The 17,331-nt window shown below is 58.0% G+C and overlaps 1 protein-coding gene across 1 annotated transcript in view; it reads left to right on the top strand.

Moving 5' to 3' along the window:
* The window catches only part of PTGES (prostaglandin E synthase), a 37,136-nt gene extending 21,505 nt beyond the window's left edge, over window positions 1-15,631 (top strand). The window contains 3 exon segments of the mRNA XM_066980457.1: window positions 8,450-8,635; window positions 10,474-10,556; window positions 12,891-15,631. Coding sequence (XP_066836558.1) covers window positions 8,450-8,635; window positions 10,474-10,556; window positions 12,891-13,140 — 519 coding nt within the window. The 3' untranslated portion in view covers window positions 13,141-15,631.
* Window positions 15,632-17,331: the final 1,700 nt, after the last annotated feature.

Here is a 17,331-nt window from a genome sequence, read left to right on the forward strand (position 1 = left end):
TTGGAAGCAGCTGGAGCGGAGTGGTTCTCGTCTGAGCCCGTCTGTGCAGCAATAGTTCGCACTAAGAGAGCAAGAAATAATAGGGAAACTCTACCCCCTCTCTTAAAACTTGATTTCTATTGCAAATAATAACGTAGGGATGAAAACTGTGTGAAAGGGATGAAGTCTAAACTTGACTAAGTAAGAAAACACTGCACTCAACGTGGCGGGGGAGGATCGCTACGGGAAGAGGATTATAGGGCGTAAGTAATGCGGCGCCCTCCGGTCACAAGCTCTCTGATGTGGCGAGTGGCTTGTATCTCATCCAACGTACATAAGGTGGTGGAGCTATTAACCAGGCATCCCTGTCCAACGCTTTCAGACCCTTAGGTGAAAGAGGGTCTGAAAGCGTTCAGGAGGCTTTGGGCTGGACTCGAATCAGAGGCTGTGTTTGGCTTGGGGTTTGCAAAACTAAACACCCTTCTCCTTCGCCCATCTACTGTGGAAGAGCAGTAAATACAGGCCACTAAAATTAGTCCTGCAAAGCAGCTATTCCAACTGGCGCCTCTGTTTTTCCTGCTCCTTTGGTTCATGCTTGGGTAAAGACCTCTGTCTCGTTTTAACCTGGCTTTGAAGGACATGTAGATCCACCAGGAGGTAGCCATGTGCTGCTGTAACTGTACCCCAATTTGTTCTGACAGGCAGAGCCTGGCTGCCCTTGGAGGTTTCCGAGCTGGGCTGGTGCTTACTGGCTGCTCACGGGGCATGAGGAGGCTGTTTGCCAATGTCAGGGAGGGATCTGAAAAGGTTCGGTTCTTTTTCCGGGAGAAACGTGGTCTAACAGGGAGGAGAACGGACTCTGCTATGAATAGATGATTGCAGGCAGGGCCTCAGTTTCCAGCTATTGTTAAAATGCGTGTGAGAGCTGGGAGCCCTGCGGCTGGCAGTGAGCTGGAGCGAGATGAAAACAGCACGGACACGCTTGACAAAGAACAGTGTTTGGGCTATGCTAGCAGCAGAGGAGACTGCTGGGGGATACAGAAAGGCCATGGAGGAACAGAGATGAGCAAGGCAGATCTGCTGCCGGATGGCTGCGGGGTGAGTGTCCCAGGCTTGTCTTCTGCCAGAACATAGCTGGAATTCCTTCAGTTTGGAAGTAGCCCCTCCAGAGTACTAAATAACTTGGTGCGGAGTCATCCTAGCCCCTCCTCAGTGAGGACTTGTGGCATTTAAAAGAAAAACGAGCTCTTAGGAGGCTGAAGGACGGTCGGAGTGTAGTGAGTTGGGAGTCATGTGCTGGTCATCTGCTTGCTTCAGCGTTGGAGGGAAATAAGAAAGTATGACTGGGATAATCAAAAGCACGGAGGAATCTCCTTTGAAGAGAGATGAAAGTGAATGGAACTGTGATAAAGCTGAGTAAGAGGTAATTTCACAGATATGTATCAAAGGAGGAGTACGCTAGACAAAGCTGAGCAAGAACTGCCATTCTTCCTAACCCCCAGCGTGCCTCTGTGACATGAACAAGAGGGAAGGCAGATCCTATAAAAAGATTATTATCATCATCTTAACTTAAACTGCGTTTTATTACAGAACTCGTTGTCCGTAATGAATTCACTGTCCATTGTCAGCCAGGTAATTTAATTTTAGCAGTTTGGGAAAACGACTCAACACATAATTATCAAGCATTACCGTCAGCTATGACAACAACAACTTGGGAAGGGGAATTAAACCTCGTGATTCAGAGCTTAAATTAATCCCCAACCTTTGAAGGGCACCAGGGTGTGTATGGGGCCAGCGAGCCCCAGTCCATTGCTCTTTACCCCTGGTAGGTCGTGGAAATGGTGGTGGACCTGAGGCTGGTGCGGCTGGGCAGTTCCCTGCTCCTGTTGAGGAGAAACAGCCCCCTTCTACCAGCAAGCGTCCCACAAAACCCTTTTAATCACCCAAGTCCCTTTTTGGGGCAGCTCTAGCCCTGAAAACGTGGCCTCAGCATCCTGCAGCCCCCATCTCTTCCCACCTGGTCCAGCTTCTCCCTTGTTAATGGGTGAGCTTGTTCAGTTTTGGCCAAGCCGGTGGCACTGTCAACAGAAATGTGCCGTGCTAGGCAGATGCCTTCTGCTGCGCTGTAAATATTTGTAATGAGAACCTCTCTCTCCTCATGGAGGGCTGCGTAAAGCAGTCATGGTTGCATAAACACAGCGTGAAGCAGATTTCTGGAGCGCACGTCATGGACACGGGAATATGGCCTGCGAGTCAGGAGAGCCATCAAGGCACTGGACCCGTCAGGTTGCTGGAGGCCTGCTGATGGATCGTTCAATGGGGAAGAAGTCGTAGGATGGTTTATCTAAGTGTTGTTGCCCATGATGTTACCTGGATGTTCCCTGTGGGAGGTTATCTGGTCCTACATCCCCTTCTCTTTCCTTGCTGTGGGTTTAGAAAACATGCCCTGACTGCTTCTAAATTCCAGCTCAGTGGATGCCGCGCTGCACAGGGCATGTAGTCCCTGCTCTGACGTCCAGGAAGGGGCCTGTGAGCTTCCTTCCCTTCTCCTTATCTGCTGCTCTGCCACCTTGGGACGTGACTCTGCGAGCGATCCTGGTGCTGTGAGCAGGAGGGCAGCTGGGATGAGAGCTTCCAGGCAGTGGGGACTGGGAACAACACAGCTAAATTGCTCCCTGCTTTCCAGGCTGATCGCGGGGAGGGTGTTCTTAGCATTGGGGGGGGTTTACTTATTAATAATGTCAGCACCAGGGCCTGGACCACCTTTCTCCTGGCTGCTGAGGTGCAGTTGCTGCAGTCGCCGCTGCCCACGTAGGCCCAAATGACACGTTGTGCATTGGTAAAGGAAAGGGAAAGTTGTAAAATGCACTTGGAGCATTGCTTATGGGCTGACAAGTGACTTCATCCGAACTGTGAAAAACCTCAAACCTCCAAGAAGTGTTCCCTGGAGGCCGAGCCAGGCACAGGGCCCCAGTTTGGGGCTGTTTACAGGGGGAACAACCCATCCTGCTAACAAGGCACCAGAGCAGCCTGATTTCACCTCAGGCAAGGTAACCGAGCTCCTGGGTGGAGGGATGAGACGAGGGCAGGAAGGGGAAGTGCAATTTTTTGGTTGATTTAAGCTCTTCACGGTGTCTGCCACATAATTCTCGGTGACTAAGCTCGGAAAGCATGGCTGAGGTGAGCTGAGGAGCTGGTGGCGGCGGGGATGTGCTCGGGGCGGTTCGTGCGGGCCTGCTGAGGAAGGAGGACAAGCGCCTCGCTCCAAGAAGTGCGAGCCTCCAGGAGATCAGCGTGTGTGATAAAGGGGTTTAGAAAACATGACCTATGAGGAGGGGTGGGAAGAATTAGCCCTGTTTAGTCTAGGGGCGATGGAGGGGACAGAGAGGACTCGGGGTTTTGAAAATAAGCGCTGTGTTTTGGAAAGGTTTGCAGTGGGTGAAGCTTGGTGGCAGGCCGTGAAGGGAGGCTCTCCGTGGAGCTGCTCTCACCAGGACGGTGTCACTGCTCCACTGGTTTCGGGAGAGTTGAGGACACACTGACCCTTCCCTTCCCCTTGTGCTACCTTTGTGTCACTGCAGCAGCCTGAAAATGCCTTTTTAAGACCTGTTTTCAACAGAAGGCTTCAAAATGGGTGAGTTCTGCTGTTCTTCCTGGGTTTCAGAGAGGGTTAGTCTGGAAATGAGAGGTTCCCACTTACCTCACATAGGTCCCTGACATTGAGGTGGGCACAGGCTGCACGCCCGAGAGCGAGCAGAGCCCCGTGGGGCAGCCCAGCAGGTCACAGTGTGCTCAGGCCCCGGAGAAAGGCCACCTCAGGTTGTTTTCTCCTTCAAGCTCCTCTTCAATGTCAGGCCTCTGCAAGGCTGAAACGTGGGCCCACATCTGCGCTCTGTCCCGGCCGTGTTAGGCAGCCAGAGCTCTCACAGCTGTAAAACGTGCCCCGAAACACGGCATGTGGAGGCAGGACCGTGCAGCATCCCTACCTTCGCTCTTGCTCAAGAGCATCCCAGCAGGGCATCTGTAATTGTTTTGTATGTTTGCAAATGCTTGCTTCAAGTTTCGGGAACGCTTCCTGATTTTGGAATTTTTGGCAACAGGATTTATTTCTCTTCTCTCCCCAGCCTGGCTGGGAAACCCCCTCTTTTTGGCCAATAACTTAAGTGTTTTTTTTGCATGCTGTTTACAGCTGGTAGGATCCGGTTCTGGGGAAAAGAAATGCGTCGTGAGTTGCTGCAGTGTGAAGCAAGAGAGAAGCTGGCTTTCCGTGCCCTGTCCCCTGTCGCCCACCGTCTCCCCATGGCAGCAGTGGCAGGTGCAGCTCTGCAAGAAGCCAGCCTTTGGGCCAGCTGGGTAAAAGGGAGAAAAACGCAGGGAAAGGAGAGGAGCTTCCCTCCCAGCTGGGCTGCATCCCTGTGCGCCCTGCAGCCCAGCCAAGGAATTCTTTCCTCTAAGAGGAAAGCTCAGGCGTGAATCCATGTGAAGCTCAGACCAAGAAAAAGTAATCTGCCTCCCACATGCTCGCAGCCTGACAGCCTCTTTTCCAGCAGGCACCTCCCTGGGGCAGGAGCGGGGCTGGGAGCAGGGCAGCAGACCCGTGGCGTTTGGGAGCGGATGGAGCCCGAGGGAGAAGCAGGGAGGACATGCCACTGCCTCGTGCACTTGGCCTTGGCAAGGAGGAACAGCAGCTGCCTCTGCCGTGCCAGGGACCCTGAGCCACTGCACCCCTTCCCCAGGCCCCTCTGCTGCTGCCGGCATCTGGTCTTCTCGAGCACGATGCACAATTTGGGAGAGTCCCATCACACATTCTTGTGCCTGAGGCCTCCCAGGCATCTCCTGCCAGTACAGCTGTGGGGAAAATGCTTTACAAAGCAACAGACAAAATCTCTTCCTTTGCAGGAAGGCTGAAGCAGTTTCGGGAGATGCTCATGCTGCTGATTTTGCTCCTGAGTTACTTTGCGGTGTCTTCTCCTGTCCCACACACCCCAAAGAGCAGCGCAGACCCCAGGGGACAGGGAGCTGCACGTGGGGCAAGGGCATTTCACTGCCAGCCAGGGCAGAAGGTGCGGCATGGGCAGGGCCCAACCGCGTCACCCTGGCTTCATGCAGGCTGAGCAGGGAGCGCAGGTGGAGCGCCTTTCTGGTTGATAAATAGCCGAAACAACTCATGCCTTTACTTGAAAACGTGGCTGTGTTTGAGCCGGAGCAGCGCTGCCTGCCGTGGGTCACTGGGTTCCCCGGGGCTGGCACCTGCCTGCCTGCTCCTGGGCTTTGTGCTGGGAGAAGTGGGAAAGGAGGCACCTGCGCTGGCAGCAGCCTCCAGTCAAGCTGGGAATGTGGCTGAGCACCGCCTGCAGCCCTGGGCAGTGGCAAAATCCCAGCTGTGCTCAGGGAAGGGCTCTGCACCATGTCCAGCAGCAGGTAGGAGCACCCTGGGGCCATGCTGCTCCCTGCCTGTCTCTGGGCTGCAGCAAAAGCCTCCTCCTTTCCCCACAGCTCCTGGGGTCGCTCTAACCCGGCCACTAAATCTTCAACCCTTTCAAAGCCTGGCCCTGATTCTTATTAATAATTTCTCCAAAGAACACTGTGTTTTTGCTAGCAGGGGTGGTTTGGGGTGGGTGTTTTCCTGAGCTGAGACCTTGTGCCCTAAAGGCTTTAGGGCACGGCTCATGTTGTGAAGCCGTGCTGCCCTTAGGACATGGTTTATGTTCAGACGATGGCTCTGTCCTAGCAGGATGCGATCCGTGTAGGAGGATCAGCGCACTGACAGTAACAGCCTGCTTCCTCCTGAATCCGTGGGGTGGCTGAACTTGTTCCTGGCAGCCAGTGTTGCCCCATGCCAGGAAGGTACTGCCCTGCAGAGGCTGTGTCCTGCAGTGCAGGACCCCAAAACGTGAGGCTGGGATCCCAGGAGCACCCCGTCTGCCTTCAAAGGTGGCTTCTGCCCCTCGTCCCTATCTACAGGGGTGCTGTGCCCTCCGCACCGGGCTTCAGCTCTGCGGGAAGGAGGCTGAAATGCAGAAACCCATGGAAGAAAGAACTTTCTTTGCCTGCTGAAGGTTTGTATACCATGGATCCCACCCCGCACATCCAGCACGTGTGTCTGGGTCTGCTCCAGGGGCTTACACCTAAACAAACCGCGTTTCTTGATCACTTCATGTAGTTTATATTGATGCGAGTTGCTGGTGTAAATTGGCCAGGACTTCCTGCCAGTGCTTGAATAACACCGCAGAGAAAGTCCGTCCGTCTGTCTGTCTCCAGCTGCCAGGAGAAGTCCTGGCTTGTCCGCAGGTGGTACCGAGCTCGTGTGTTCCTGCTGTTCAGCAGGGCGTGCTGCTGCCTCGGGAGGGGAAGGCACAAGAAGGGGTTCTGTGGGATGCCCGTGGGCTCGGCTGGCAAACCCAGAGCGGGTCCCTGCAGGGTGTGAGGGGTCGGCGAGGGGCCCAGCTGCCTGCCCCAGCTCCAGGCTCCCGGAGGAAGGCTCACCCCTGTGGCAGGGCTGGTCTGTGCCTCGCATCGCCCAGCCCTTGGGCACCGAGGTCCCCCCCGCTGTGGGGCTGCACCGAGGGGAAGTGGAGGCGAGCGGTTTGCACCCGGCTTTGCCATCGGCTGCTCGCGCTTGGCAAAGGCAGAGGAAACATTCCTAATGCTCAGCTTAGAGGGAGACGTGCGTGGGCTTGGATGCGGCCCTGTGGTGACACAGGGCCTGGGCTCAGGGTGAGCACCCGGCTCTGACTGCAGGGTTTGGATCCCCCTGGCTGTTTTGGGGTCCCTCACAGCCCTGGGAAGCAGCCAGCCAGAGCCATTCCCTGCCTGGCCACCGAGCACCGCGCCGTGCCGGGACTTTGTTCCATTGCCTCCTCATCTCTGGGGTTCTGGTGACCGGCTGTGAGTGCCTCCCCTCAAAGCTGGGCGTTTGGGGTGTTCAGGGGCTCTCTGCATGCTCACAACGTCGTGGGGCTGAGCCGGTGCGTGGCAACGGGTGGCACGGCACCTTTGGGTCCGTGGCATCACCCCACACCCGCTCTGCAGAGCAGCCACAGCGAGGAACAACCAGAGGTGGATGCAAAGAGGTGGCAGATCTCTGCACCGAGAGAGGGGGCTCCTGCTGTCCGTCCTGCCCTGAGCCCCCCCAGAGAGCAGAGAGGGGCTGCCACCAGCATCCCACCGCTGGGGACAAACCTGTCCTCGTGCAGCAGGGAGGGCAGGGGGGGAGCAGCACCTGAGCTTGGTCCTGGTTCCTCTTGGACCAAAGCTTGCTCAGTGGGTAGTTAAAAGGTTAAAAAGCACAAAAGAACAAGAGCGGACCTAGAAGCAGCAGTGCTTTGGTAGATTCTTCTGATAGATACCAGCCATCCTACTCTGCTCGTTGGTTTTCTGGGCTTTTTTTTTTTTTTTTTAATGTGGCTGGAAACAACTTTTCTGTTCTAAAACATCAGTTAATGAAAAAACCCACTGACATCCTCAAAGCACTCATTTTCCGCTCAACCTCTGGAAGTTTCCATGTGCCTGACACGCGTCTTTTCACGTGTTTAAAGGAACCGAGCCCCGGACGCAGCCCTCCCACCCCCCCCCAGGCTGGGGGAGCCCCTCTGTGCCCCACGCTGCGGGCTGGGGAAGGAGGAGTTAAAGGCTCGCAGCGGAGCAGCAGCCGAGCTGCGACCCCTCCGTGCAGGCTTATAGATCCTGCTCTTTCTTTAGCCGGCCGGGGAAAGGCAGCTCCGAATTCAGGTGCCGCTTTCTAGACCGGGGATAACGTCGTAGCTGGCTCCCCTGCTTCACCTTGCTGGAGAAATCCCAAGCCTTGCTGTCCCCGGGGCCGGGAGACTTGGTCTGTGTTTCCTTCTGCTCTTTGGGGCTTTGGGGTTTTGTTCGTGCTTGGTGGCTTTGGGAGCATCCCAGTGCCCTTTTGGGACAAGGGACGGCTCTGTCCCCTGTCCCTTGGCAGGTGGCAGCGGAGGGGAGGGCTGGCTGCCTCTGCCGGGGAGTGCTCAGCCCATGCTGGGCGGGACTGGGAGCACTGGGAGCGCTGCCACGGAGGGGTGGCTGCGGGATCGGAGGGGTGGCTGCGGGATCCAGGACGGAGGGAGCGCGGCAGCACAGGCTGGGTGCAGCCGAGGTAGGTGCCTTCCTTCTCCCCACCTCCTCCTCCCTCCCAGGGCTGCTGATGGGCGAGGGATGCCCTTTGCAGCTCCAGACACAAATGGGAGGCGAGCTGGGTCTGGGGGGCCGTGGCGGGGTGTTTTAGGGCAGGCTGCTGCTTGCTGTGCACCCCAAGAAGCCGAGGGAGCCGTGTCCCAGCTCGGGACATCCCTGGGGGGGCACGAGAAGCAAGGAGCAGGGCGAGCGGCTTGCTCTCCTGCCCACCCCTGGTTTTCGCTCGCCGTTTGCTTCTGCCCAGCCCGAAGGGGCTGTGGGCTTGCACCGAGAGAGCGGCCGTGCTGACACACCGCTGTCCCTGCCCCTGCAGAGCCCTCGCAGCCCAGGCAGGAGCTCGGCGGGCTGGAAGCGCTGCAGACGGCCGGGCAGCTCTGATCCTTCTCCCACGATGATGGAGAACAAAGTGTTCCTGTCATTTGCGTTCTACGGCACGGTCCTGATTGTAAAAATGTACGTCGTTGCCATCATTACGGGGCAAGTGAGACTCAGAAAGAAGGTACGTTCCAGTTTCCTTTCCCTTCTTCCCCTGTTCTGCTTTTCCCTCGGGTTTCTGTTTGGGTTCTCTGCAAGCCCTTTCTTCTTTTAATCCTGGAAAGGCCGACACAAAGTTTTGCAGAAGCAAGCTGGGTTTCCTTTGACTTGAGTTGAAAGCAAAACATGTTTTATAGCTGCAGCAGATAAATATCTCGCTTCTCTTTGGCTCTTTTTGTTTGTTTCTACCATCTGTAGCTTGATGTTTATCATTTCTGAATCCTAATCTAAATAGCAATTTCAGATTTAAAATGCCATGCAGGTGAACTGCTTCTGGAAGGAGGCTCTGTTTACAGTTAATTTGCTCTGTCTGGAAGAACAGGAGAAAAAAATGGTTTGAGCACAAATCGTTGAAATGCCAGAAGAAACGATTGCGATGGAGCAGAAACCTTTCGTGCTTTCAGAGGCTGAATCGAGCAGAAAGCTTTTGTGCTTTTGGAGGCTGAATCGCTTCTTGGGCGCTCCAGGAGAGTGAAAAGTCGTGGCAAAAAAAAACAATAGTGAGAGGAAATGATTCTTGGACACGGGGAGAAAAGGAGCAGGAGCTTGACTGCCTGCAGCCTGGTGGGAACTTGTGGCAAAACTCCGCTGTCTGTAAAAATAACTTTAAAAATATTCGAGAAGTTTCCGACAGCATCAGAGGAGTGCGAGGGAGATATTTCTGCTCTCAGGCAAAACGCAAAGATGGACACTCCTGTGCTGCGGCATCATCGTAGCTAATGATTTGGCTTTCCCTCGAGTTTGTGAGCGATGCTGCAGCCCCGGGACAGCCTGGGCTTGTAACACGACTGAAAGAAACGCCAGGGTCCCTTCCGGGCTGCAAAGCGAAGCTGTCGCGTGTAAACAGGTCCCTGCCGAGCAGCTTCTGAGCATAGGTGGGGAGCTTGCATTAATCATTTCTATTTGTGAGCCTATCGATGACGGATCCAATTCCCCCAGGGCTTGTTTCAGTCACAGAGCATCAGTGCCCAAAAGCCAGCCAGGGAATTTTCTGTCTCGGTAGGGCAAACCGATCTGTCATTCCCGGTTATCTTTTGGACGCTGCTTTTGCTGTCTGCAAGCGCTGTGCCAGGAGTGATCTCATTCACTGGTTGGCAAAGGCTCTTCCAAATGGATTTCACGGAGAGAAGTGGGCTGGGGCCAGGCCAGCACGGGACCCCCAGGAGCTTGGAGCCCCGACTTGGGATCTGCCCGGCGGGCAGTGGGGTTTTTCAGGGGAAACCCATTGGGACGAGTGGGGCTTAAACCCCAGGGTCGTGCACGTGGAGGCGTCTGCCCTTGTGTTTGTGAAGGGTGGTGAGAAACTGGAGCTTGGAGATCTCCTTGGTCTTGAGGGCTGGGGGTAAAAAGCCCACCTGTAGGGTTCCAGGAAGCATTGTAAGCTCTCCGAAAAGGGACTGGGACAGATTGGGGTGGAAACTCCCAGCTCCATTTGGGGCCTCCTGCGATAAACGGGATGGATCGGCCGCACCTCCTTGGCATCCAGGCGAGGTGTAGACCCCTCCTCAGCCTTGCCCGCTGCCCAGGGTGGGCTGGGGGACCCATGGTGAGCTGAGGATGGGGGCCTGGCAGGGATCTGCACAGCTGAGGGCACACAAATGATCTCCAGCGTGCCCCGAGGTGCAGCACAGGAGGCCCCGAGCGAGCACTGACTGTGCTCCTCCCGTCTGGCTTGGCTGATTTAATGATTTTTTAACCTCGCCATTTAAAATTTGCACGGAAATCCAAACAAAACACCTAAATGAAGCCCCCGCATTGGAGACGTGTCCCCTGACAGCCCCCCCGGGGGACTTTCTCTTGCAGGCCTTCGCCAACCCCGAGGATGCGCTGCGCAACGGGGGGCTGCAGTACTACCGCCAGGACCCCGACGTGGAGCGCTGCCGCAGGCGAGTACCGGGGCCGGCATCGCTCCCTGGTGGGGCTGGAAAGCTAAAAGGGTCATTAATTAAGTAATTACCCAGATGGGTGGAATGCCTGCAGGTCCAAGGCAGGCCCTGTACACCAGGGCAGCTTAATCTTTAATGGGAGCCTGGTGTGTGCTACAGCGAGGAGAGTGGAAGGGTGCGCGTTTGGGGCCAGCAGACACCACAAAACCCCAGTGCTCAGAGCCCTGCTGGCCCCTGGGGGCTTGTCCCGTGCCCACAGCCGGGGGGTCCTCGTGCCCTGCTCCGACACGACCCCGATATCAGCGTGGCTGCTCCCAGCGCCGGGTGCTGCCCTGCTTGGGGACCTGGAACGGGGCCGGGCACAGTGGCAATAACTTCTCCCTCCCCAATTAGGCAGCCCCACACCTTCCCCCTGCCCTGTGGGGCTCACCCAGAGGAAAACCCCAGGTGATGCAGCCCCGGGCTTGCCTTGGCTCCCCAGGGGAAGGTGCCCGGGTGCTGGACCTGATGCCACGCAGGCTGGTTATGCACAGGAGGGCTGGAGCTGTGCCCGGCCCCGCTGAGCCCCAGCTGCCAGCACGGCACTGGGGGGGCTCTGCTGCCCCCATCGCCCCCGCCTGCTGGGTTGGCTTTGCAAAACATCCCGTACCACCCAGTCCCCGGGCTGCCAAGGGTTAGGAGGAGGAGGCAGTGAGCTGTTCGCTTGCTAGGGAAAAGAAAATAATAGTAGCGATGTTAATCATAACCCTTTTTTTGGTTAGTCAGAAAAAAAAACAGGCTTCCATAAAAAATTAATAACCGGAGCTGGAGGAGCAGCCTGGGGAAGTCTGGGGCTTGAACTGTGCAGTGAGCACAAGCCAGGTCTGACCTTACAAATCCTTTTGCAGCCCCGGGGGAGCCAAATTAAACCCGAGGCCTCTGTCCCCATTAGGGTGCAGCAGGGCGCTCGGCCCTGGTGCTGTGCTGGGGGCTGCGGGGGCTGCGCGGAGCAAGTGAGGTTTCCCCCTCGCCTCGCCTGGAGGCCCCTGGCTGTGCCTCAGCCCTGGAAGGACAATTTGCTTTTTTTTTTTTTTTAAACTTTCTCCTCCCTGTTTTTCGCCGGTCCTTCCAGCCCCGCCACAGCTCTGCCGGGCTGGGTTGCTTGGGACTGGTTTGGATGTGGCAGGGACGAGCAGCCACAAGGAGAAACCCGTGCACAGCACCCACAGAACCACAGTGGGGCCGAGGGACTCATTTCAGTGCCTCCTCCAGGCCAGTTCCTCCCTGCTGTCCCCAAACCACGTGGAGAGCTGCTGGAATGGGCTGTCCAGCGGGCTCCTTGCTACGTCCATCCCTCCTTGCCGGGGGACAGAGCCGGCAGAGCCCTTGTGCTGCTGCCACCTGCGGGGCTCACGGGGTGCTGGAAGCCCTGGATAAAGCTCTCCTGGGCACAGCAGCCTGGGCATTGCCCTCGTGCTGTAGCAAAGCTGGGGCCGGAAACAGCTCAGGTTTTGGCAGACCTTGTCCTGAGGAGCTTGCCACGTTCTAGGCGCAGAGACCAGGGCGGACACCAGGACACCTCCCCTGCTATGAGCTGCCTCCAGGGGCAGGAGAGGGGCTTCATAACACAGCCCCTCTTCTGTTTGCAGTCAGCCTCCAGCCAGGCTCATCGCAGCCACGTCTGCGCCAATGAGCCAGGACTGAGCAGCCTAAAACCTCACAGCCACTTCTCAGCTTGCGCAGAGTAGCAAATGTGTCTTGGCTTTTGCTTCAGAGAAGAAACTATTGAAGACTTTCTCTGGGCTTTGCGGACATTTGAACGTGCTGGGGCACAGGAGTCAGGAAGGGGACGGGGTTTGGCCCCATGGCCATCCACGGACCACCCTTGGGCCACGGCTTTCTCTGCAGCCCCAACACGCCGCAGTTCCACGGGCACGGGGCGTGGGGCGAACGTGCCACGAGTCCTCCAGTCCTGGGACATATGGCCGCCTGCAAACCACCCGCTTGTTGAGCAACTCGGCCACACTTGGGGCCGTGCCGCGCTGGCCCCTCGCCAGCTCCCAGCGTTTCGCAGCTGTGTGTGGGGTCTTTGGCTTTGTTTGTTTATAACTCCAGCCCTCGAGCTGTCATCCACCGCGGCAAAGGTGTCCCAGGCATGGAGGGCAGCTCGCCGATGGTTTTGGGAGCGCGGCATCCCCTCCAGAGGGATGCCAGGTGCAAAATCCTGCCGTGTGCGTGTGTAAGGGGTGGGGTCTGAGCCTTTTGGGGGCTGCATCCACCCCATCAGCGGGCTGGGTGGGCTGGGACACAACAGGGAAACCCGGTGGGAAGGAACAACCTTATCTCCCTTTCCAGGGCGCACCGCAACGACATGGAGAACATCTTCCCCTTCCTCTTCCTCGGAGCCATCTACTCCCTGCTGGAGCCCAGCCCCGCGGTAGCCAGGCTCCACTTCTTCGTCTTCTGCGCGGGGCGCATGGTGCACACCGTGGCTTACCTCCTGCGGCTCAAGGCGCCCACGCGCTCCGTGGCCTACGGCGTGGCGCAGCTGCCCTGCTTCTCCATGGCTCTGCAGATCCTCCTCGCCGCCGCCCCGTATTGGTAACGCCCAACAAGACCGGCCACCCAAACCCCCCCTCGTCCTGCTCTCTGCAGCTGCGTCGGCACAAAGACGGCCCCGGCTGGAGCGGGTTGGGGTGCGGGGGTGCATGCGGGGTTGCTGCTGGCGCTGCGGGGACGTGCGATGTGGCCGCAGCGAGGTGCCCGTGTCTGCGGTGGAAAACGGGCAGGGGAGTCCCCAGGGAGAAGGGGAGGGGCTGCTGAGCAGGCTTCCCTCACTCCTGCGCACGTCCTGTCCTCGAGGAAGGGGTTTCACCGAAGGAAAACAGGTTTTCTGGCTAACTGACCCAGACTGGGGTGGGGAAGATGTGCCCTTTCTCCTCAGTCACTGACACCCCATGAATCAGGAGAGAAAAGCTACAACGGTCCCACGGCTCAACAGAAACTCTTGTTTGGCAGACGTGGGTGCTGGCAGAGGGAGGGAGTAAAGCAAACACCGTCCTGGTGCCAGGAGCGCTGCAGAGCCAGCGCAGCGGGGGCGAGCGCAGCCCCCTGCAGCCCCTCTCGCGAGCAGGGGCGGCTGCTCCGGGCTTTGGGTCTCGGCCCCATCACGGGATGCACCGGGGATGTGCCCAAAACAGCCGGCAGGAATTGCCTGCCCTGCAGGAGCTGCACCCTCGCACACATCTGCATCCGCATGCTGGTGCCTGGAAAGGTTCCTGGGGCTGCGGGGTAAATTTCTTCTCTTCCGCTTGCAGCCTTTCCCTGGCTGCAGGGCAGCCCGTTGCTATTTGGGGAACGTGCCGTGGCTGCTCTGGGGTTGTTTTCTTTCAGCTGTCCCCTGCCGTCCACCGCTGCCGTGCACAGCACGGATCAGCTGGTGTTGGCAGAAAGCTCTGGAAACGAGCGGAGCGGCTTTGAACACGCGCCCAAAGCCGTGCCCCCGGCGGGAGGAGGGTGCTGCTGCTCCGCGGCGCTGCACGAAGGTGCGGTGGTGGAGCGGAGGGGTTGGGACCAGAGCCCTGCAGGAGGACAAGCCCTGCAGGAGGACAAGCCCTGCAGGACAAGCCCTCTGCTGCCACGCAGCTGTCCCCGAGCACCAAGGGGCAGCGGGTGATGGGGCGCCCCTTTGGAGGACAGAGCAGGAGGGAGGAAGCCCCTGCTGCTCAGGACCTGGTCTGAGGGCAACGCAGGGCTTTGCTAACATCACAGGGAGAAGGCAGAATGAGCAGAAAATAAACTCCCTTTCCATCTGTCCTGAGCGCAAAAGCTCTTCCCTTCGCTATGCTCTCCACTTGGATGCTCTTAGCGAGAGCTCATGGAGCACAGGGGGCAAGGGCAGCTCAGGCTCTGAGCCCCCACCCAATTTGGGGAGCAGCCCCCGTGCCAGCCGCTCCCAGCCCCAGCAGAGACGTGGCCTTAGGCTGAGCAGTTCGGGGAGGCCTCAGCACGTTGCTCTTGGCCACATCTCACTCACACAGCCCCGGCTCAGCAGATGGCTGGATAATTCCCCTTTTAACAAGCCTCTGCTGTCTCACACGGCGCACAAGGTCTCAAGCCCCCTGTACGTTCCTCTGCTGCCGCATATGCGTCCTGGTGGCAGGAAGCAAATATTCCCAATAAAAACAAATCATTATGCTCTGATACATCCTTCCTTCGGGAGCAGCCGGTGCAGCTGGGCAGCAGCTGGGCCCAGCCCCAGCAGTGCCCCCGGGCTCCTGGAGAGACGAGGATCCCCTCCTCCAGGCCGACCTGCCCTGCAGAGGAATTTTTTTTTCCAGGTGGGCATCGTTTGTGCTGATCCTTTAAATTTAGCAGAGCTGGGGCTTGTGAAGCAGCTGTGCTTGGTTGTCCTGCCTAGAGCAGCAGGCTGCTGTAAGGTTCGGTGTGCCTCCCAGCTCCTCTCCATCCCTGCTCCCAATGGGAGATGCTTTTTCCAAGCAAGTTTTCTCTGTACCCTGCTTGTATTTCTTCCCCATGGAGCCAAGCTGGTGCTTAAATCCCGGAGGGTTGGAGATGTGCAGGTAAGATGTAGTTGATTTCCATTCTGTCCTTGTGCCTTATAAAGGAGCCACCTGTGTTTTCTGAGCTCAGCAGCCCCCTCCTTTTGCTGTAACTTGCTAGGAAGCAAAACCCTCACCTCCCTGGCTCCCTCCTGTTTTCTTAAGCTGTCGGCATTTGGGAGGCGCTGCCCGCCCTGTGTCTGCGCTAGGTGGCTGGGATGGACAAAATGGTTCCCCTTGGCAGGCGCTTCTTTCCCTCTGCTTTTTGTTTTCAAGCGAGAAAGGCGGTGGCTTTGTGAGGTGGACTCCATCCAGTACACGTTGCTGTGTTTTGGGATGTAGCTGGGTTGAGACTCGGGATGGGAAGGAAGAAGCGGGGCTGCAGGAACCCCAGCCCCCGGAGCTATGAGTTCTTCCGGCCTCCTCTGAGCTGCTGTTCTGGTGCCTGGGGCTGGTGCCCTGCTTGGGGAAGCTGAGGTTATGTGCAGAGCTCTGCTTGCTTGCTTTTTTTTATTAAAAAAATAATAAACCCTGCTGTACTGGCTGTAGGGAAAAAAAGCTTGGGAACGTGAACTCTCCTGGCTCCAAGAAAACAAACAGAAAAAGCCCACAAGGCAAACTTCAGAGAGGCCCAGCCATCACGCTTGTTTTGAAACGCTGGAGGTGGGTGGGGGACCGGACAGAGCCCGGCTGGTCCCTGCACGGCCGGGACTGGGACCAGCACCGTGTCACTGGGAGCTGCTGGCTGTCCCCAGCACGGCCACCGGTGCTGGCTGCACGTGGGGAAATAGGGAGCCTGGGTGGGCACCCAGCAGGCTTGGTGGGGAGCCAGGGTGTTGCAGGCTGTTTTGAGGGGGGGAGATGGGTGATGGAGCCCGATATCTTCCCTCTTGCCCTGAGGAGGTCGGGTCTGTTCACAAGTGCGTGCCAAGGTGCTGTCCCCTGGGGCAGGAGGATGCAGAGCAGCGAGCAGCTCCCTGTTTGCACCCCAAGCCTCCTGCAGGCAGCGCCTTCACCCAGCGGTGCTCCCTGTGCTGTGCAGGGCGACTTCAGCCCTTCCACCTCTGTCTGGCTTCGGGCATCTGGCTCAAATGCTATCCTGAAGCTCCAAATTCCTGCTCTGGCCTCGGTGCAGGGGGAAGGCATCCCCGGTGTCCCCTGCAGCTCCTGGAGGGGCTGTGGCCGCACCTACCAGTCCCCGGGTTAGCACGCGCGCTGCGTGTGCCAGCGGTTTGTTTTTCACACCTGGCTCAGACACGAAACGCTCACCCTGCACAACCCACCTGGGACCAAACATCTGCGGAGTTCGGTGCTGAAGGATTTGAATATGAGTCACTCCGCCAGCACGTGTCCTCCCCTCCGCCCAGCTGAGCCCTGGGACTCTGGAGGTGGGGGAAAAGCAAGCGGGGACCCGGCGAGGAGCCCCTTCCCCTCCTGCAGCCACCTCGCTCCCCTGGGCTCTGTGCTTGCCCCTTCCCACCCTGCTCCATCCTCACCTTCCCCTGGGCTCTTGGCCCAAGGCTCCCCCGGGGCATCTCCATGTGTGCACAGCCTGCTCCGTCCTTACCCTAAATCCCACTTCCTCTAGCAAGCATGTTTTTGTTTTTTTTTTTTGTCCCCACTGTAGGGTTTTGCCATGCAAATCCCATTATTCCCCATGAGGATTCGGGGTTCCTGTGACTCAGAGGCAGAGGGAAGAGCCAGCTCTACAGGTACAGGCATCCAGGAGGCTTGGCCCCTGGGAAAAGAAGAGTGTTTCCCTCCTGGTCCCTGGTATTTACAGGGCTCAAGGTAGCCCGCGGAAAGCTTTATCCTGGGGGATTTCTCCTGCTGAGCTGTGGGGTCTGCCCTGTTTGTGGTGGGTCCTGGGGGGCGCCCGGGAAGAAGGAGCTGGGCTGGGGTGGGTGCGGAGGGGGCAGAGCGGCGTGGTGGGGGGCTCTGGTTTTTGGGGCAAGTAGGATGATGCTGGGGGGTTCCCCCGCTTTGTGAGACGGGGGGAGACGTTTCCAATCCCTGCTGGAAAACCCGGTGGGAGGGAGCTGCGGGGCCGGGCTCTGACCCCAAGCCCCGCTGGCGGCCCCAGGGCCACCCGGCGCTCCGCTGCGCGGTGCTGCAGCACCCTCGTGTGGCAGCGGCCCGGCCGGAGCACCCGCAGCTGGGGGGGCCGGGGGGGCACCCCAAAGCCACCCCCAGCCCTGGTGATAAGGGGACCCCCGCCTGGGAGCCGGGGTGCT

This window comes from Anser cygnoides, chromosome 20 (genome assembly GCF_040182565.1).
Source record: "Anser cygnoides isolate HZ-2024a breed goose chromosome 20, Taihu_goose_T2T_genome, whole genome shotgun sequence".
Taxonomy (NCBI): domain Eukaryota; kingdom Metazoa; phylum Chordata; class Aves; order Anseriformes; family Anatidae; genus Anser; species Anser cygnoides.